Genomic DNA, 22,955 nt, shown 5'->3' on the forward strand with positions numbered 1-22,955 from the left:
GAGGTATTCGGCCAATCACAACGCACTAGATAGCTGGCCAATCAGAGCACACCTCGCTTTTCAGACCGACGAGCTTTTTTTTCAGAAAGGCGGGGCATAGAGGAGAAACAATAATGTACAGTATGTGGAAAATAATGTTTTTTTGAACCTTAAACCGCATAAACACATTTCATTACACCAAATACACAAAATACTGTTCTTTTTAGCAACATCATATGACCCCTTTAAAGAAGTGTGAGCTGGGAAGCAGGTCAGCTTCGGGTAAAATAGCAGAAATTAGGACGGGGTTACATTATACATCATAATACACACAGTATGCTACCATTCAACATTTTTGGAAACCGTGATCATTTTTAAGGATCCTTTGATGAAAACAACATTTATTTGAAATATAAATCTTTTGTAACATACTGTCACTTTTAATCAACTTTAAAATGTATGCAAAATTGTGAAGAAAACAAACTGATATATAAATCTGTGGTTTAGAACTGCAAAGTTGTGTGTATGCAAAAAAGGGCTCTAGATACTAACTTGCCCTCAGAGCTGTAACTGTTCATGCTGCCGTCAGTGGACTCTCGACTGGCTTGGCGAGCCATGACATTGCGGGGATACTCCACTGCCATTCCCGTCTCCTGACTGCGCTGGATCTGACTGGATCCCTTTGCTTTCTTGTTGGCTGCTTCTGTGGATGGAAGAAAAACTGTTTTGCAATACAATTTTAATGATTACTAGATAAGTACAATGATATTATAAAGAAGGATTCTTTTGAATTATTGCAGGTCTAATACAAAAAAATAATAATAAAAGAACATAGCTGCTTTGATTTTTGCAAGGTTTTATATTCACGTGTGTGTGTGTGCCCAGATGTTTAAGTTTGTGTACTATTCTTACAACTGGAGAGTTCTTCACTCAGGAGAAAATATTGCGATCTAATACGAAGCTCTTCACCCCTGGTGAGTGTAACATCTCCTGCTGGACGTCATGGGGCACCATCTGTACTTTTTATGGCCTTTTGATGGATTACAGATCTTTTGAAAATGTCAACCACTGAGGTGGCTCACAGAGGTGCTGTCATCCCAGTTGTTTGAGTAAAAAAAATGTAGCAGAGAGATTTATCTCTTCACTCATTGTGTTCACTTTCATCAAACCACCATCAGTGGCTTATTCTGACAGAATTTACAGACAAAGAAAATGTCCAAGGATTGTCATTAACAGACTTGCATGCCTCTGATATTATTTGAGGAAAATAACTGAAGATGCTAATGCTAAACAGCAGCACTAATCTACGGAATACAATACAAGATCATCTGTATTTTGAGGTTCAGCTCGCGTCCAAACCACATGCTCTGTGGCAGTCCACAAGATAAGAGAACTGAATTTGGCGGTTATTGCGAAATAAATTAAATGCATAATATAAACACTGGGTGTCACTATCATATGCAGTCAATGTCACCATCATCATTAGTCATTCCACTATTTAAATAATAAATGTCATCTTTGGCCTGTATCACTGTTAAGATTTTTTTTTTGACAAAACAGTGTTGACTATTAAAAATAATAATAGTTTAATGGATAATGTTTTAATACAGTTAGTAATCCAGGTACAATTTTGTATAAAGGTTCAATTTGTTAACATCAATTAATGCATTAGGTAAAATGAACAATCAACTAACAATAACAACAATTTTTACAGCATTTATTAATCTAGGTTACTACTGTTCAGCAATTTCAGGGTAAGACAGCATTCAAATAAATCCTGAAAATAATCTATTTATTGAAGAATCCTGAAATATGTCAACAAAAATAATATTTGTATTTTATATATTAAAAAAATATTTTTTAATCCATTAAGAATATTGATAATAAAAAATGTTTCTTGAGCACCAACTCAGCATATTAGAATGATTTCTGAAGGATCGTGTAATGGCTGCTGAAAATTCAGCTTTGCCATTTAAACCATTCGTTTTTACTGTATTTTAATGAAATAAATGTAGTATACTTTTGAATGGTAGTGTAAATACACTGTTAATTCATGTTTATGCAATACATTAACTATGTTGATTTATACAATTAAAAAAATTAAAAATATATTAGTATATGCATAAATTACTATGAACTAAAATGAGGAAATGCTTTAAAAGAATTGTTATTTCTTACTGCCTAATGCTTTAAATCATGTAAACAGATTTAGAAAGTTTTACGGTAATCTTATTTTTAGTTTTGGCTCTGGTTGTGAATGGATGAGGCTGGTACAGTGGGCAGAGCGTGGAACAGCTGTTACAGAGCAGCAGAGCTCTTGATGATTTATCACAGCTTTGCAACTCTTTCTGATTTATCATCTGATGGGCCTTTTAAGATATTATCCAGGTGCTTGGCAGACAGCGGTGCCAAAAAACTTCTTTTGCCATCCTTTTTGAATTTGTTTCTTTTTTCAGCAGTCCATTTATTAAACTATAAACAGACAGTGCTTAAAATATGAGATTTTAGAGGATATCAGATCCAACTTCAAAGGCATTTATCTACAGTACATTACATCTGATAGGAATTCAGGGTTGATCTGCACCTGACACAATGAACTTCTGCCAGTGCTAACATGCTGCCATTCATATTTCCAGCCTGAGGTTTCAGCTTCCACACTTTAACACAGACTGAAGACATGCTACTTTATGAAGTGAAACAGGGTAGAGAGAGACCTGATGCGTAGATCCACTAGACAAGGATGACCCCGGAAAAAGAGGAAACACTGATAAGAGATAGCAATCCAAGTAAAGCAGGAAGACTAAAAAAAACATCCAACGGTCTTGGCAAATGGTCTGAACTGATGGAAAGGACAGTTTTAAAGAAATTGCTTATTATAATTTGTCAGTCTCCATTTTGGTGACGATTCCCTTCTGCTTTTGGCCCAGATGACACTAATGTCATTTCATTAAATATCTTTTCATTGTTACTAAAGCATTTTTGGCCATAATAATTGCTGATTTTAGCTACACCAGTAGAGGGCACCTCAGGCTACACTAACTGAGCCAATGTAACTCATCGGCATCCTGTATCTCTTCTCTTCTGTTTAAAAGAGTATAAAAGTTACACTTAAAACATAATTCTTTAAAGGTTTATCCCTGCCACTGTAGGATTAGGAAACGATGCGACTTTAGCAGACAGTGATTTCTAAACTATGAGTTTTAATGGGACAAAAGGCCTCGTCAAAGGCCCTAAATGGTATGTGAAGAAGCGAGCAGCATGTCTTGGATTTAAATACTTTATTTTATTAGGTACAATACTTGATCTATATCATCGTCCAAGCTATATGCCATTGTTGCATAGAAATCTGAGCTTTTAACTGAAAAAACACAAAGGAATTGACAAGGTGCGAGTATATAATCGGCTGGAAGTGTCTGACCTGTCTGACTGAGCTGAGAGGTGCTCCTGCTGCGGCGGGAGGGAATGCCCACGATGGCGACTACACGTGCGCTAAGGCTGGATCTGCGCTTTTTCCCTCCTGCTCCCAGTGTTCCCAGAGCGGTGTCTGACTGACTGCCATCCGTACGCTCCAGAGTGTAGATTTCCCCACTAACGCTCGTGCTCTTCAGCATGCTGCGGCTGGATGGATGAATATGACGGCTGGTGTGGGGAGAAAAATAGCGAAGACTCTTAGTAACCCAAATGACAAATGGAAAATTACTATTCTGACGTTAATACGACCCTCTGCATTTGATTATTGTGTGAGCTCTTTCTGCTTTTTTTCACTTCCCTCAACATGAGTTTACCGAAAATCATAAAAATCTGAGAATGACGCTATCATGGAAAAGACTGAGACTGAGAATCATTTAAAGGATAATAGAAAACAGATTTTGTCTTTGCTATTTTGATAAAAACAAGTGTTTGATTTACAATGTACACTACTGTTCAAAAGTTTAGGGTTGTTGTATTTTTTTTAAATACAGCAAAAACATAAATAGTCATACATTTTTACAATTTAAAACAGAATTTGTTTGAAATAAGACATTTAAAGTATTACAAAAAAATATAAAATCTTTTTTCATTAATTTATGCATCCTTGCAGAAATATATTAATTTCTTTAAAAAACTAAAATCTTGCTAACCCCAAACCTTTTAACAGAAGTGTAATACTCCATGTTTACAACACAAATGTATGGAAAGTAACCATTATGTTTACATTAACTATTGATCAGCATGTTTATAAGAAAACATTTATTCAGTACTACAGCAAAAATGAGAGAAAGAAGGTGGAAAATGATTGTCTAAAACTAATTTGCAACTGTTTGTGCAAGAAAACAATTATAAGTGGACTTCAAGGGGGAAAATGCTGTAAATATGTTGAAAATGGCCTCTTTATTGTAGAAATAGAGGCACTATAAAGATACATCTGTGGTTTTATAACTCTCTTGATTATATCTATTGTTATTGACCCTTATTACCACTAATATGCACTCCATAGAACATTCTTAGCAGAAGTACAAGGAATTTTTTAACAGATTTTTACCCATGTTAAATAAAGTGACGTGACATGTGGCCAAGTATGGTGACCCATACTCGGAATTAGTGCTCTGAATTTACCCATCCACAGTGCACACACACAGCAGTGAACACACACACACCGTGAACACACACCCGGAGCAGTGGGCAGCCATTTATGCTGCGGCGCCCGGGGAGCAGTTGGGGGTTCGGTGCCTTGCTCAAGGGCACCTCAGTCGTGGTATTGAAGGTGGGAGAGAGCGCTGTACATTCACTCCCCCCAACTACAATCCCTGCCGGTACGAGACTCGAACCCACAACCTTTGGGTTACGAGTCCGACTCTCTAACCATTAGGCCACGACTTCCCCAACATAGCCCCAACATAGAGGTAATAAAACTAAAAAGTGATAATCAATATATTATTAAAATTCACAAAACTAATCCAACAGTCCAGAGTGATGCTACAACATGCATCTCACCTAAATTGACCCCTGGGTCGTTCTGATTGAATGGACATGTAGCTGGTGCTACTGATCCGCGAGGCACTGCTGGCGCGAGAGATGGCTGACACGTCACTGACATCACTGTCTGAGGACTTGTGGGACACATTGTCACAGCTCTGTCGCTGCTCCTTATAAAGCTAGTGGAATGAAATGCACAAAAAATGAATGCATACATAATTTGAACTAAAAACAAATGAGCATTTTAGATTCTAAAAACTGTTTGAATGAGTTTGGATGGGATAATACTCTACCATTCAAAAGGTTTGTGGTCAGTGCAATTTTATAAGTTACTTTTTTAGCAATACTTTAATTCAGCAAGGACACATTAAATTGATCAAAAGTGACAGTAAAGACATTTATGTTACAAAAGAATTGTCAAATAAATGCTGTTCTTCTGAACTTTATATTCATCAAAGAATCCTGAAAAAAAGGTATCATGGTTTCCACCAAAATAGGCGGCACAACTGTTTCATGAGCACCAAATCAGCATATCAGAATGATTTCTGAAGGATCATGTGACACTGAAGACTGGAGTAATAGCTGCAGAAAATTCAGATTTGCCATCACAGGAATAAATTATATTCTAAAATATATTAAAATGAGAAGATTTTAATTATTTAAAATTGTAATATTTAAAAAAAAAAAAAAAAAAAACATTTGAGTTTTTACTGTATTCTTGATCAAATAAATGCAGCCTTGTTGAGCTTACAACACTCCTCTCTCTCTCTCAAAAAAAAAAAAAAATCGTACTGACCCCAAAACTTTTGAATGGTAGTGTATATGAATTCTAATCTGAGAGAGAACAAACGGCACTCACCTCTCTTTTATTCTTGAGCGTCCTCTCCAGATCGTGGCTGGTACTGGAGGGAGCTGGTGTTCGGAAGGTACGTACTTTCATTTGCCGCGTTCGCTCCTCTGACGCAAGAGCTAATACATACATGATACACAACAATATGATGCTCATCATTTCATATTTTGCATATTTACTCAAAGAACATTTGGAAAAGTAACCAGTACAAGTCAGCAGACAATGACTGTACCTTGCTCTACACTGCTGCTTTTGGCGGGGACTTGGGGAAGCTGTCTGACCTTGCGTGTCGAAGAAGGGGCCGCTGTTGATGAGGAAAATGCGGGGCTGGAGTGTGGCTGCACCCTGACAAAATGAGAGAGAGAGAGAGAGAGAGAGAGAGAGAGAGAGAGAGAGAGAGAGAAACAAAAAGAGTGATGGAAACTTTATCTTATGATTTTATCTAGTACAAAGGCCGTCAATATCGTAAACCAGTGTGAACCAAAGTGCAAACTACTGTTTGAACAAACAGCATCAAGAAGTACTACACATTTTGAATATGCAGACCCATGTCTGCATATTCGGGGTACATTATTAATCACATCAGATATGTATTATTGCTAAGAGCCATTAGGAAAGCAAAACAAGTACAAGAGTGGCAGGTGTGAAACCACTGAAAAAAATAGCGTTAAACTGTGAAAGAGCGGTAAACACAGAAAGCTGTGGGTAGGTGATGAGGACGGGTGGATTTTCAGTATGAAAAGCAGCAACCACACAAAACATCTGAGAGAAAAGAGCAAAAGCAGCTGAGATTATAGCAATGACAAGCCTTTTTGTGTAGGATGGGTTAGGCACAGCAAGGCTTCTCAGCCCAGATCAGGGTCGGCACCTTTCCATTTGGGGTGAGCCTGGGGTTGACCCCCTCACAGGTCACCTTACCCAATGGAGGCAGCGATACCTTCTTCCTGCGCGAGCCCTTTAGAATAGAGGTTGGCTGAATGCTGCAGGCCAGTGCGAATAGCAACATACAAGACAGAATAAAGGAAAAATAAAATCAATGTGACAAACCGGAGGGGAAAAAATGGAGAAAAAGCCAACAAAGTATTTGCAAAAATAGACAGAGAAATAAAGTGTGAATGTGTGAAAAAACAAATATGTTTGTGGATGAAGCCAGTGCAGCATTTCCCTGTAAAAGTTCAATAGCCCATTTAAAAATATATACAGTACACAGTGTATTATACAGTATAATATACTAAAATATATAGTATATAACAAGGTCCAAATTTAATATTTGCCATAACTTCTAATAATGGGTGATTTGAGAAAATGTACTGGCCATAAATTTTCTTCCCAGCCATTAATTATTTTTATTAAAAATTAAATAATTTGTATTTTTTTGTTATTTTTTTTTAAATCTTTTTGTTATTTATGATGAATTAGTCTCCATCACTCAGCAAAAAAACATTTACAGAAAAGACAAGTGAGTCACTTTTCTTTACAATAATGCAGATTTGATCTGCTCAAATCGCTTTTTTATAGTATGATTTTAATATCACCGCTTTCCTAATTTTAATTGAAACATTTTTGTTATTTTTAACAAATTACGAGAAACTGGTGAGTAACTATTTTATTATAAATCCATATCTAGAAGCTTTATCCAGTGTGAAACAAGTGTGATTTGTGTCTAAAACAGGTACTGTATGGACACACAGGACTTAAGGTACAATCAACAGGCAATGCAAATGTGACGTGAAATGACATGGTTTGATAAGTCTTACCGCTCGCTGTCAGATATTTTCTTGCCAAGTTTCTGACAGCTAGGCTTGTCCCGAGTTCTCGAATGCCTGCAACATGGAAATGATCGAGGCGAGACAAAAAATAAAAGAATGAGGAGTGGATTCACTCAGGACTGGATGGACATTAAATGAAACTCCTGTCTAATAAAATGCCACGATGGAGATGGACATGTTACTGGTATATGTGCACTAGAGCTCTTCCTGTGTGTGTGTACCTCTGTGCGTCTGGCTTTGCACTGAGGTGGTGTTTTGTCTCCTGAGCGGGGAACATAGCCTCCAAAACCCAGCTGATTCATAAGATCAGGTCAAACACATATGAGTGGCATGGACACATAGACACACAATGACACAGTATGGGCTGATGTTAATGAAACATAATTTCATTACACTTTGGTTAAATGGCTAAAATATACAATAACATGTACAGTAATTAAGACATATACGAGACAAACTGTGCATGATATGGAACACAGACACTTGACTCTTATGCGTCAGGGGTCACATATGACATATGTGACGTTCATACCCGAAAACTCTGAAATCATTACAATTTCAGTTTAATACAGAGAAAAATAAGTGAAGATACATGCAGTGCCCCCAAAACATATTTGGACACTTAAAATGTCTGAATATCACAGCATTTGCACCAATAATTTTACTGATCTGTGTGAAATGTTTTGCCTGAAAAGTGTGCTTGTGGTATTATAACTTCAAATTATATCTCAGTTGGTTTGATATTTTGTTATACAATGCAAAGGTATTCATACATTTTTATGTGTTAACATACTTTTTGGGGCCACTGTTAAGTGAGAGACTGTATCTAAATGACAAAAACTGTTGGATAAATCTGCGAAAGCTTTAGAAGATAGTATCAACAGAATAAAGAAGTTTAGATAAAAAGGACTAAAATACAACCTCATGAAATCCAGAGTAACACAACACACTACACATCACAGCACAAAAGCCACAAGTCACCACATTTTTAAAGCTACTAAGCTGCTGAAAATCTACAAAACACACTGGTGATCACATTGTAGAGCATTAAAATCATGGGGTCGGGTCACAGCAAGCTATGGGTCAGAAGCTACAGAAGGCTGGAGGGTTAGCTACATCCACTATCTAGTCCCATGGCAGAGGGGGGACGGACAGGTTAGAAGAGCAGAGAGGTTTAGCAATAGGACTGGAGGACAGGAGGGATACCTGTCGTCTTCTGGGGAGGCATGCTGAATTAGGATCCTGGGGCTCGTGGGTCTGGTACGGGGCAGAGACTGGGTGCTCCTGCGTGAGTGTGTGCATGTGTGATCCACAAACACCCAAAGAGTTGAAAGTGGAGATGGAAGAAACACGGGAAGTCAATACAGAGACTGTGACAACGGTCATGTCAAACATATAAGAAGATGCACAGATTCAGGGGACTCATTTTTGACACTTCTCCAGCTACAGTGGTTGGATATATGCTCCCTATCAAAGACGCAAAACAGAACTGTCAGGCCATAAGAGTCATTGCATGCTAACAGAGCAGTGCAAAGTGGGGGACCTAATGGTGGTATGTTACTTTGACATTAACATTAACGTAGACACACTGGGTTTTATTTACTAATACTTGCATATACTGCAAGTGTTCTTATTTTACAGTATGTCCTCAGAAAAGGTTACCACACTAAATTTGACAAATTTACTAAAAGCTAATGAATCTGCTAGCAGTTAGTGATTAGCATAATTAGAATAATGAAGGGCTTTCCACACAATCTCACAAACCTTTTTAGAACATGGCAAAATAAATAAGTCAAGTCACCATTATTTATGTTGTTTTTGTCACCATATTATGTTGTTCTTATCAACTTTCTATTTATCAAAGGATCCTTAAAAAAAGTATCTCAGTTCTTACAAACATATTAAGCAGCTCAAATGTTTCCAACATTGATCATTAAAAGAATCAGCATAGGATCTGAAGGATCGTGTGATACTGAAGACTGGAGTAGTGATGCTGAAAATTCAGCTTTGCCATCACAGGAATAAATTACCATTTAAAATATATTAAAATAGAAAACAGTTATTTTAAATTGTAATATTTTTAATTAAATAAATGCAGCTTTTGTGAGCTTAAGAGATTTAAAAACATAAAAAATCTTAACGACCCCAGCCTTTTTAAATGTATAAAATGTATTTATATAAACATTTAGGTAACACTTTAGTATAGGGACCAATTCTCACTATTAACTAATTGTTTATTAGCATGCTTCTTATTAACATATTGGCTGTTTATTAGTACATATAAAGCACATATTCTGCATGACCATATTCTACATCCTTAATACTACCAATATACCTAAACTTAACAACTACCTTACTAACTATTAATAAGCAGCAAATTAGGAGTTTATTGAGGCAAAATTTGTGGTTAATGGTTTGTTAATTGCGTGAATCGGACTTTAAAATAAAGTGTGACCAAAATTTAACTTAGCTAATTTAATGACTCTAATGCAACAAGGATTTGTATGTGGTTTTAGTTTGTTCTAAATTTTATCCTAAATAAAAAAAAAAAAACTTTCCAAAAAAATTAAGATTTCTGTCTTTACACACAGCTTTTAAGCAAAACAATATGTGTATATGCACATTAGTGAATAAGACCCAGTGATTGTTGTGTTTAAAAGGCATCACAAAGGAACATTCTAAGAGTGTCCTTTAATGTATGTGAATGATATTAATGACAAATTCACAAAACTAAAATAATCCAATTCAAAATAAAGAGTGTACCTATCTCGTTCAGGTGAATTGGAATTAGAACCTGGTCTCAGACAGTTGGTACTAGCACTTCTAACCCTGTCAAGAGAGGGCTGTAGATCACTAGGGTCACAACATGCCATCCAATGGAGAAAGAAGGAGGAAAAAAGGAAGATGACAAAGAACAAAAAAGTTAGGTCTAAAATAAAATGAAAAGCAAACCTGTAAGTCTTAAGTGGAGGAAGTCAAGAGAGCTGCTAAAATGTGGTGAGTGAGATAATGGTTGAATTTTCTGCTAACATTCTGAATGAGGATCTGCTGGCTCTTGGGAGCTGTTGGATGTTTGATGTTTTTTTTATATATAATTGGGTTTAGGGTTGACATGTTCGACCCCTTACCTAATGGTGATCTTGTCTGTGAACCTAAGAACTCGACGTGTGACTGTACGTTGAGTGGCAGTGACTACAGACAGCCGTGACTTTGACTTAAGGCATGCAGGAAGTGTTAAGCTGTTAAACACAAACGAAAGTCCAACAAGTGCAAACAAAAGCAAATATAAGTTACAGAAAAAGACAAAAAAAACATTATAAAATATAATCACATGACCATGTTTTCTGTGGAGACCTGTTGGATGTTTAACACTGTGTCTCAACCAAAGGGAATGCTAAAGGATAGCTTTCCCCAGGAATTATGGACTTCTTTAGACAGACAAATAGCTTGTCCCATCGCGCCTGGTTAGGACATGCCACAAGATGTTTATAGCTAACACTGATTTACTTTCTAACTCTTCAAATAAATTGTCTCTTTTAAATTACAGATGTTACTTTAAACATCCACAGAAACCAGAACACCAGTCAGATAGAAAGCACTCACATTTACTTACCATCTTAACATCTAACAGTGGCAGATTCCAACAGGATTGTCTGTATTTCAATCTCCAGCTCAATGACTACAATACTACACTACGTGTTTGCATATGTCATATGATGATGATGTTGAAAATACAAATGTGCTGTTTTTATGGACCCTTGTGAAAAAGCAGCACACTTTAGCATACTTATACCAGAAATAATAATCTTTCAAAAGAACATACTTAAGTGTGAACTGAATGTGATGTTTTCATACACTTTAACTGCAATTAAATAAAAAATTATGGTAACTTCAGTATAGGGACCAATTCTCACTATTAACTAGTTGCTTATTAGCATGACTATTATTAACATATTGGTTGTTTATTAGCACTTATAAAGCATTTTTCTACATCCCTAATCCTACCCAATACCTAAACTTAACAACTACCTTACTAACTATTAATAAGCAGCAAATCAGGAGTTTACTGAGGCAAAAGTCATGGTTGATGGTTTGTTAATAGATATAAAGTGTGACCAAAATTATGGCATTGTGTTATGGTTTAAATTTATATTAAATGCAGTTAGCCAAACTTTAGAGTGCTTATTTAACCCACTTAAATATGACTGAAGTACATATTTATATGGAATGTTTTAAGCACGTCTGTTGTCTTTGAAATCTGGTCAAGTGCACCGCTGAATTTACTGACAAGCATTTATGGAAAACTAAAATAAACTCAGGCATTTCTATATCATTTGTATGTCATGTATTTAAATATTTTAAATATATAAAAGTTGTAATCTAGTACATTTAAAATATATCAACTTTAAATGTAATATCTAATAACACAGTTAAAATTAGTCATCTACTTCACAAGTGCTTTAGTATGTTACAGCAAAACAAGTGTACTTCAAGTCACGACAAATTATTATTAAAACAATGATTTAAAATTTACTTTAAAATAAGCATGTTTAAAAACATTTTTAAATTGTACTCTCTTGGGGACCATCCAAGGCTATCTGCCAGTTTTCACCTTTTCAGATGATATTGTTTCTTTTGGTGAGAGTACAATTAACTGGCCTTTAATTATTATATGATGATAATTTAAAAGTATATATATATATATTAAAAGTATTACAAGTATATTTTAAAAATATACTTTTAAGGTTTTAAATACAAGTGCACATTCAATACAATTAAGTGCACTTCAAGGGGAACCAATATTATTACTCTCCCTATAACAGTAAATTTACAACATTATCATGCACATCAAGTTTAATGTTTTTTTTTTTAGTGAAAAAATACTGTGTCAGACTTTGACAATGATAAAAAAAATATATGCACCAGTAGGGATGCAGCGATTAATCGGTTTCACGATTAACCGCGCTTTAAAACGTCACGGTTAATTAATTGTAAATGCTTCGCTACACCGAGTGTTTCTGTTGCATGGAACGAAACTGTTGCAACTTGCGCAAAACGAAAACGAAGTTACACTAGCGGTGCACCATCTTAAAATGCCGTGTTTATCAGAGACACGGAGGCTACTACACACATTAACTATGACAGAGGAACCAAACAGTGAAGCTTTATTTCCACCAGAGAAATGCCTGAAGTCGATAGTGTGGGAGCATTTTGGGTATGTACACCACGAATGACCAGGGTGTAATTTAAATATTGCTGTAAAAAAACTGCTGCTAAAGAGCGAATGCATACGGGATAATGCATGGCTAGCTGTGCATTGAACAATTTTAAAAACCAAAACCAATTGACGCGAAGCTACGGCCGCTTCAGATCAGAGATGAAATAGTGCGGTAAGATCACACTTATTTGAATTAATTAATTATAGCATTTAGCTACTTGAATTAATTATTCGATCAAGAGAGAGAGAGAGAGAGAGGTGATAGTTGCGTGTGTGAAAGTCTACCTGCGCCTTCGCGTCTCTCTACAAACAATGAAGTTGTGAGTTTAGCAACTTAAACAGCGATTTAACCCCCTTGTTGCTGATGAATATAATGTAATGATTTAGTATCTAAGCTATTTTATTAAGAAGTCATATGAATTATTATAAATATTATTAAAATGAATATGTATGGATGACAGTTGATTACAATAATAGTTCAGTTTATTCCCCTCATTTAGTTTCCCCTGTGGGATAAAATAAATTAATATTAGTCTTATATTAATAATGCTTCGTTAACATTGGTATTTATTATCCCTGTTTTATTCATGTCAAAAACCAACAAGATTTTTTTTCACCATGTTTCCAAGTTCTCTACCTCAGGTCCAAAAGAAATAAAGAATGTACAAAGTGAAAACACTAAATACTTTTTAATTAGTTATTTTCAAAAGGGAAATACTGTCATGGATGTTTACAGAGCAGAGGTGTCCCTTTTTTTCATTCCAATAGGAGAGATGGACTTTTGTTTGTCTTTATTATTATTATTATTATTTTGTGCTGTGGGCCTATTATTAGTTACTGTGTTGTTTCTGTTTCAAAAGGCAGCAATAAATAACACTTTAAAATCTAAAGAGTGTTCATGTGATTTTATACACTAGTAATGTTGTGAAATGAATAAATGCATAATAATCGTGAAACCGTGATTATTCCTCAGACAATAATCGTACCAACAAAATCTATAATCGTTGCATCCCTATGCACCAGCATTCTGTATATTGCATTAGCTAATCCATAATAAAAGCGCTCTGGAGATCTGAGTGAGTTTGAGCGTCACAGATGCTATGAAATCCTCATTTAGTCAGAAAGGATGCCATGGCTTAAGTGTTCGTTTTTGGCCACCTTACCTGTAAATATCCTTATGAATTCCATTGACTAATAAAGGCATCTTGGGAGGCAGAGTGCTACTGTACTTAGATGAACTCCTGCCAACACTGCATTAACATGCAAGCAAGCAAGTGCAAGATGGAAGATGGAAACAAAAGATGTATCAAAATCACAGCTGTGGTTAGTCCACTCAAACAGCAAAAGAATGTCAAAGGCCACACACGCAAACATGCAAAGATCACTCCAGAGGCAACTCCCTCATTCTAGATCATCTTTTTTTCCTGTCAAACACGATCAGAATTTAATCGAGGTCAGTAACGAACAGAATAAAAATAAACGTGTCAAAATGACACTTCAGCAAAATGAGATTGTTATTTTCAGAAAGCAAACGGTTGTCGTGACGAGGTATTCGTCTTTTAGGCTGTACGCCAAAAGCAAGTGGAAAGTTCCGCTTGTAATGTTTCTTGTCAACGAACTGCTCTGAAATATTAGAGTGGAGAGGCGAAGAGTTTGACAAGAAGCGTTCGAGAGAGAGAAACTGGCATCAACGTTCAGAGCTGTTTTAATTGAATAGAATAACCTTCAGGCTAGGCGAAAGAAACAGGCACAAGGAGTCTTTTCAGAATGAAAATTATATTACCAGTTCTTATGACACCAAGATAGTAATATTGATTTACACAGTAATCTGAATACAACAATAGTATAATTTACAGATTGGTGGTTCAATTCTGGCCTTTTCTTTACCTTTGGGTGTGCAGACACTCTGCGCTTCTACCCCGCATTAATCTGTCTATCAAGATGACCTCACTGCAATTACCATGGAGATGGAGGACACATAGGAAAATAAACAAAAAAACAAAACAGACCAATAAACAAGCAAACATAAAAGAAAAAATGGGCACCAGTAAGTGAGTTAGAAGAGGAAGGGTAACAACCTTTAAAGCCAGAGCAATACACAAAGGTTAAAAAAGATGTGTCTTCCTGTACGATCATCTCTGTCCATACAAACCTTTCAGTGGTTTAATCCTTTCAAAAACACTCAGTCACATGTGGCTTGGCTTTAACCCACCTTCTAAAAATGGTGCAAGTCCTTTGTAGATTAGCAAGTCTCGAAAACGTAATTTCTCTTTCCAAAAACTGAACTTCTCTTTCCAAGAAACAGTATTTTTATGGAAGTAAATGAAGGCACATGGAAGTGATTATTCACAATAAGGCACACTTGTATACACTCGCTTGGGCCCGCACATTTCTATTTACCTGTCATCTCCGCAATCTCTCTCTTGCACACGGGCACGATCGTGGTAGCGTGTTGGGGAACGGGATCGCCGGCTGTGCTGGACCTCATCCAGACTCCTTAGAGAGAAAGACAGAGAGAAACCAGGGTTTTAATGCAGGTTACAATTATTTGGCAAATGATAAATCCTAACAATAGGTAGGGATGTACCTCTGTGCAGGGATGTTGGCTGGGCGGGACCGTCCCCTGCTCGCTTCGTCTCTGTGTGGGGACACGGACCGTGAGCGATACTGAGTTGGCCTGATCTGGTCTGGAACCTCTAATGTCGTTGCTCGGTCTCGGTCTCTGTCCCGTTCTCTTTCTCTTGATTGGTTTTCTGTAGCTGTGATGACACAAAGAAGAAAAAAAAATGAAAGACACATTTTTGGAAAGCTTGTCTGGAAATTTCAGATTTTGCTCATGCAGTCACTGGCCTTGCCAAACCACATTCCCCATGTTAGAACCCATCCAAAAAATAAAATGATTGACATAATATGTTAGACCATATCTAACAAAACATGCCAGATAATTAAAATACCTTGTTCATTCTCCTGTGAACAATGTGTGCTTTTGACAGTTGGAAGCACAATTTGAGTCCTAGACACATATGTACACACACACACTACCAGTCAAATCAGTCAAATCAAAAATTGAAAATATATATATTTATTTTTCTATTTTTGGTTATTTAATAATTTGTTTTCTACAATGACATTTTTACATATTTTTACAACAAAGCAGAACATAACAGAACAATCTTGGCTTAGTGGCAAAACATTCACTTTCAAAGAATGTACTTAGAATGTACTTAAATAGCAAAGCATTGAAAACTGAAAAATACATGGAGTTCTGTTTGTATGTTTTTTCAACAGAAATTGTTTTTCTCACCAGTTATTTTTCCAATAAAACCACTAATAAATATAACTTCATTGCTAAACTCATAGTAATAATATTTTGTCAAAAAAAAAAAAAATTTAAATGTAACTTTTAAATAATTCAAAGGTGGTCATAAAAAACAAAACAATCAAACAAACAAAAAACACTGCCCTATAAAACTATATCCACTATTTTTACAATTGCAGTATGCCTATATTGTTTGGAGAATGAAGTCAAGGTATGTCACAAAGGCATTGTAACACAAAGACGTGTCATTTTCTAACTTCTACCATGCAGAAGCAAAATAAAACGTGTAGCACCACCAAGAGGAAGCAGTCCTCCCGTTTACAATTTATTTTCCCTCAATTTCCCATTGCGATCATGCATGTGTGATAGTGTGCATTATTCTGCAAGTCTAAACTATTATACTACAGAGAAAAGCACTGGAGACAGAACACATTTCAGATAGTTAGTGTCTCCCCAATTTAGAAGAAGCACCACTTTATATTCATTTTTAGTGCATAATAGTACAAAGTACAAAGTAGTTATTTATTAGTATAGGATGAATGAAACATGCCAGATGTGTCATGATCGGTGATCGGTGCATTGTCTCCAGCACAACAGCAGTGACTTCCGAAGGAAGGGAAGGCCTGCTATTGGTTGCTTCTCTCTTTTGGGGTACTCTAATGCACAAAGTACAGAGAAGTGCCAAGGTTGGCATTGCCTTGGCCCCTCCCACCCACCTGTGGCGACTACACCAATACCATCATCATAATCAGTTTCTGTAATACGCTGCGAGCCTGCACACACAGATACAGATATACACACAGGGATAGATGTACAGACAGACGCGGAGATACACAGACATAAACGAATGCACACAAAGCACTGTTGGAATAATCCATTGTTAAATAAAATATGTCTTGTGAATACACTGTACCCATGGGCCACACTCCTACACACGAACTCACAGGCAGCACGGTTCAAAAACATACCTCCGCATGAACGTACAGACAAAACAGACATGAAAAACCTTGACTATTGCAAGACAATGTCAAACATATTAATGAGACTGGATGTATTCCAGGACCTTGACCTAAAAGATTTTTAACTCATGTTTGATGATTGTCCTTCACCTACTTATATATAGTTTAGTAATGGTGAAATTATGATAATATCTCTGGCTTGACTTAACATCTTAGAAAGAGAAGGAATACTTCATCTATTTTAATCGAACTGCCCACAACCTCTTCAGCTTTTGGTAAATCTGTGAAACACTGAGGGGGCGAATTCACTAAACGATTGTGCCTCACAATTGAGCAGTATTTCAGCGCAAAACTCTTATTCATATACTGCTCACAATTAAGCAAAATCAGGGACGTGTTTAGAGTTTTGGGGGCTCTAAGAAAGCAGTCACTGGGGGGCTTAAATATGCTACTGAGCAGAGTGTACACTACTGTTCAAGAGTGTGGGGTCAATAAGATTTTTGTTTTAAATTAATACTTTTATTCAGCAAGCAACTTTCTATTCATTAAAGAATCCTGAAAAAAAAGAATCCAGCACCAAATCAGCCAAACTAATATTAAGCACAAAATCAGCATATTTGAATGCTTTCTGAAGGATCATGTGACACAAAAACTGGAGTAATGATGCTGAAAATTTCGCTTTCGCCATCACTGGAATAAATTACATTTTAAAATATATTAAAATAGAAAATAGTGATTTTAAACTGTAATAATATTTCACAATATTACTGTTTTTACTGTATTTTTCATCAAGCAAATGCAGCATTTGTACGCATACAAGACTTCTTTAACAAACATCTCATTGACCCCAAACTTTTGAATATTATTATAAATTGCTGATACAGTGCTGCAACAAGCATATTTAAATTAGATAACCATAATTCGCACCTACTTTGTATGCAAATTAGGCAAATTAACTATTACTATTCATGGTACAAATATTTGTGTACATTTTCTATTGATCACGGCAGCAGAAATTTTTCAAATTATGATCAAGTGATGGAGAAGAGTTTTTTAATTGGACACATATCCAGTTGCTGATAGCTCACAATGCTTGCTAATAAACAGCAGGATCGACAGATGAAATTAAAATCATTCTTACTCATTTCCTCCCTGTAAGAGAAAAAGCACTTGAACACAAAGTGATTCAACACTTTCAGATCACATCCCCACTGTGAGGCTTTCCACTTACGCTGCAGCTTTTTGGTGGGTGTTTCTGTGTGTCTGTGTCTGCGGGGCAGGAATGGCGACGGGTGCGGCAGTGGGATGGAAGAGACGTCATGTGTCTGCAGCTTGTACCAGTGAGGCTTGTCATCCAGCAGGGCAGTCTCCAGCTCGATTAGGATCTAGGTTCAAAGAGAGGAGAAACCGCAGACAGTCAGGTGTGATACTGTATGAATGTTTTCAGAGAGCAATTCATGCTGCAAATAAATGGACAAAGTTAACATATGCTTCATACTTCTCCCAGAAAGTCACTCTCCTCATCTTGTATTCGGGGTTGGTCCCACACAGTAATCTCCAGCATGTGTTCTCTGAAATCCCGGCGATGGACATGAGAGTACACAAATGTCTGGTTCCACTTGGGCTCCAGACTTTTCTTTACTGTCTTCGTCCTTCTCTTGCTCTTATCGCTAAAGTAAAACACATATAACATTACAACAAGAACATTAAAACTATTAAAACTGCTTGATGCACATATCAGCAAAAAAAAAAATAGAATTTGATCTACACTTTTTTAATGGTTTTCTTTAAAAAGATTTTTATTTATTTATTTTTTGTATTCTGTTTTGTATTCTGAAGTCTCACCAAGGCAGCATTTATTTGATCAAACACAATGTAAAAATAGTAATATTCCAAAATATTATTGCAATGTGAAATATATATTGCTAAAAACTAATTGCTATTTTAATATATTTTAAAATATGATTTCACATGTAATAGCGAAGCTGAATTTTCAGTAGGCATTAGTCCAGATTCAGTGTCACATGATCCTTCATAAATTGTTCTACACTTATATTTTTCTTATAAATTTCTTATTAAACTTATTTTATTATTAATGAAAGCAGTTGTGCTGTTTAATAATTTTGTTGAAACTTTTTCAGGATTTTTTTTTTGATGAATAGAAAGTAAAAAAAAAATCATATTTATTTGAAATATGTATCTTTTGTAACACTAAATGTCTTTACTGTCACTTTTGATCAATATAATGCAATTTAATGCCATTTCCTAAATAAAAGCATTAATTTCACTTTTGAACAGTAGAATACAGGGTTGTCACAATAAAAAAAAAATGTCTGTAGTCGATACAATACCAAATTGCTTGACACTAAAACTAACCCCACAGGAAACATCTAATATACCTTCTATCGGGCAGGAAGTACATTTTGACATAGGGGTTTCTGGGTCGTCCATCTGATCTGGGTGTCAGGTCTATAGCCTGCAATACGTTCACTATCAGCTGATGGCCGACCTTATCGTACCACATTTTCACCTGCAAGACATAAATACATAAACAGCGAATAAACAAACACTCTAAGCACAACATTGTGAATGTACATACTTAAGTATGCACTGACCGACAGCTGTCCAGGCAGTAGCTGAGGGGCATCTCTAAGACCACTTGGGCTGGATGGGGACAAGACAGATATAGAGGGTCTTTCCATCTTCTGTGATTCGAAGGAACTTGAACCTGCTGCAGAGGGACAAGAAAAAACAAGTGTTGAAAACATCAGACTAATTTTTGCATATAAAAAAAAAATCATTATTTAAGAGTTCACAGTTGATTCATGAATCATTTGATTCAGTACGTACTAGATTCTAATGGAGGGTGTGATGTTTCTGGTATTCGTGGTATATCACTGAAAAAAACAAAAAAACAAATCCATACATTAGTTGTCAAGTGCACTACTATTCAAAAGTTTGGGTCAGTAAGATGTTTATAAAATAAGTCTCTTATGCTCACCAAGGCTGCATTTATTTATAGAAAATACAGTAAAAAAGTAATAATATTATAAATATTATTATATTTTAAAATAACTGTCTATTTAAACATGTTTTAAAATGTAATTTATTTCTTTGATTGAAAAGTTACATTTTCAGCTGCCATTACTCCATTTATCAGTGTCACATTATTCTGTAAAAATCATTGTAATATGCTGATTTAGTGCTCAGGAAATATTTCATATTATTATTAATATTGAAAACAGTTCTGCTGCTTAATATTTTCTGTGGGAACCATTATACACTTTTTTTCAGGATTCTTTGAAGAACAGCATTTATTTTAACATTATACATGTCTTTATATCCACTTCTGATCTATTTAATGCATCCTTGCTGAATAAAAGTATTCATTTATTTTGTAAAAAAAAATAAAAAATTATTAATTAAAAAAAATAACTTACTCTAAACATTTGAATGGTAGTGTATTTGGGCATTTAAGCCATATATAATGTATGAATATTTTTGTATTATACAACAAAATGTCATATATAGTGTCATTTATTTTGAAGCAATATAGCACAAACATGTCTTTGACATTTGTTAGGATTGAAATGATAAAATGTTCGATAAATTGTTTAAAATATTTTTGACAAGTTTGTTTTCAGAAAAGCTCTAATATCATTTTTAGCAGACATTTATGTGCAATTTAGGTGTCCAAATATTCTGGACACTGACAAATATTTTCAAGTCAAACATCATCAGCCAGAGGTCACAGTGCATCACAAGCTCTTTATAAGGGACAGAAGACAGAAGCAAATGAAGAGAGAATTCAGAGATGAGGTCCAAAAAAAAAAAAAATCACAGCACCTCTTTAGACTGTGTTTTACTTGCAGCTAAGATTTATACACCCTTTGCAAGTGTTTGGAGAGAAATCAATGAATACATCTTTTTAAAGAAGTGGGAGGACAGAGCAAAGGAGAGTTTAATGGCTTACAGTGAAAACTAAACACAATACAAAGTTAAACATCTATTGCACAGCTATTCAACTGCCTGTAGACACTTTAAACACTCTTGTTTAATAATTGGTCCAACTAGAATAAATTATTTAAGGGGTCATGAAATGGAGAATCAAAATGTTCTTGATATTTACACATAAGAGGTTAATCTACAATAAAAAAACTGCAATTTTCAAAACTAACTCCCCATTTTAAAATACTAGAATACTACTAATTTACTACTACTACATTTTTAAATTACTAAAATACTACTAAAACCCCAGGATTTGAAATCAGGAGAATCGTGATGTCACAATTCACCTCTATATGTGTCATCATTTATGTAATCCGAGGAGGTGTGTTATGAACAACTCATGTCTGTCATAATGAATATAATGATACATCAATGATGCTTCTGTTAGGTAAAGAAAGACTAAATCTTTGCTAACTTTATAAACTAACCTCAAGAAACAGAATATAAAAATAGAAATAACCTATTGTATTTAAATTATGACCATTTTTGTAGAAAAAAACAGACTAAGATTATAAGTGCACCCCAGGAAACATTATAAAATAATTTACAAAACGCAAGCAATGACCCCTTTAAAAATGGTTTTGCTGCTTTGCCTTTAGTTAACCGAGAGTCAGATTTCCAGTAAGGTGTGTGAAGGACGACTTACCCTATTGGTCTTGATACTACTAACTCAACTCGTGGTTCTGTTTGGGAATTCAAGATGATATTGTAAACTTCTTTCTTGGTTAACCCAGGTAATGATGTACCATTCCACTGAAGCACCTCATCACCTACAAACAGCCAAAATGTGTGTTGTCACATTAAACTCCTGCACACATCTGAGGACAACCACCATTAAATTCTTAAAATAGAAATTTCACTGATTAAACACACTCATTAAACATTTTCAAAATATCTGAGGACTAAATGCATTATTAAATTAAATTAAATTAAGACTGTCAATTAAATGTGCTAATTTAGCACAGTAAATTACGCAAGTATTTCCCCAACCATCAGTAATTTTAGCTTGAAATATAACCTCATGTTTTTTGCAACAAAATGTGGACAATATGCAAACAATATACTGACTTCTAAAGACGTTTGTGGTCTGTGTATGAAAAATCTTCATTTGGGGTCTTTTCTTTGTAAATACTGATATATGCCAGTGGTTTTCCAAGGACCCCCATTGCCCACAACATTATTCTAAAGCTCCTAGTTTCTGTACAAAAAAAACTTTCAGGGTTTCCACTCTTTTTAAACAATGACTTCACATGACTTTTGTGATTTCCTGGATTTTTACAAATATTTTTACTCACAATTTCTACCTGCCTGGTCAAATATTTTAGTGGTGTTTTAAGATTTTATTAATTTACATTACTTAATTTAGAATTCTCATATATCCAGGTTTTCCACGACTGTAAAAGAAAACAAAGAGATGTTAAGGGTGATTTATATACAAAATCTTGATTTTTAGTCATTTTAACTTGTTTTGACTTTTATTGTAAATCATCTGAAGTCACCTTAAGGCCACATTAGAAGTTTGCTAGTGGGCACTGGTCCTGGTTGAGAACCACTAATATATGCATCCATACATGATTAATTTGCTAAATCAGTGTATATGGTAATTTACTTGATTACACTGTTTAATCAATTAACAGTCCTAGTTATTTAAAACTGAGAGAAACTGAGAGAAGTTCTGGACTCACCAGCCCGTAGATGACCCACCACATCAGCTAAACTACCTTTCTTGACTTTGATGATGAAGGCCCCTAGTCTCCCAGTTTCTGTAATCTTCCCCCCGACCACCTGTACCCATACAAATCATTTAAAGATGGGTAAAGTCTACAGAGAATTCATAAATGGCAGTACATTGTGTGTGTGTGTGTGTGTGTGTGTGTGTGTGTGTTTTCATTTTTTG

General features: G+C 35.4%; 1 protein-coding gene across 5 annotated transcripts in view; it reads right to left on the reverse strand.

Moving 5' to 3' along the window:
- Window positions 1–22,955, reverse strand: part of LOC107693914 (regulating synaptic membrane exocytosis protein 1-like) — a 26,495-nt gene that overhangs the window by 3,176 nt on the left and 364 nt on the right. Inside the window, exons 2-19 of one of the 5 annotated variants that reach the window (XM_016493500.1) lie at window positions 22,744–22,843; window positions 21,705–21,828; window positions 19,901–19,947; window positions 19,666–19,781; window positions 19,450–19,580; window positions 18,549–18,720; window positions 18,282–18,435; window positions 15,360–15,531; window positions 15,173–15,268; window positions 14,660–14,722; window positions 13,936–14,022; window positions 7,776–7,847; window positions 7,543–7,608; window positions 6,018–6,130; window positions 5,795–5,904; window positions 4,954–5,114; window positions 3,398–3,618; window positions 532–682 (exon numbers count right to left, since the gene is read on the reverse strand). In XM_016493500.1, coding sequence (XP_016348986.1) covers window positions 532–682; window positions 3,398–3,618; window positions 4,954–5,114; window positions 5,795–5,904; window positions 6,018–6,130; window positions 7,543–7,608; window positions 7,776–7,847; window positions 13,936–14,022; window positions 14,660–14,722; window positions 15,173–15,268; window positions 15,360–15,531; window positions 18,282–18,435; window positions 18,549–18,720; window positions 19,450–19,580; window positions 19,666–19,781; window positions 19,901–19,947; window positions 21,705–21,828; window positions 22,744–22,843 — 2,156 coding nt within the window. Of the gene's footprint in view, window positions 1–531; window positions 683–3,397; window positions 3,619–4,953; window positions 5,115–5,794; window positions 5,905–6,017; window positions 6,131–7,542; window positions 7,609–7,775; window positions 7,848–10,317; window positions 10,408–13,935; window positions 14,023–14,659; window positions 14,723–15,172; window positions 15,269–15,359; window positions 15,532–18,281; window positions 18,436–18,548; window positions 18,721–19,449; window positions 19,581–19,665; window positions 19,782–19,900; window positions 19,948–21,704; window positions 21,829–22,743; window positions 22,844–22,955 lie in introns of all 5 variants that reach the window. The other 4 variants (XM_016493585.1, XM_016493650.1, XM_016493699.1 and 1 more) reach the window with 4 other exon arrangements.

Source organism: Sinocyclocheilus anshuiensis, unplaced genomic scaffold (assembly GCF_001515605.1).
Source record: "Sinocyclocheilus anshuiensis isolate Anshui unplaced genomic scaffold, SAMN03320099.WGS_v1.1 scaffold193, whole genome shotgun sequence".
Lineage (NCBI taxonomy): Eukaryota > Metazoa > Chordata > Actinopteri > Cypriniformes > Cyprinidae > Sinocyclocheilus > Sinocyclocheilus anshuiensis.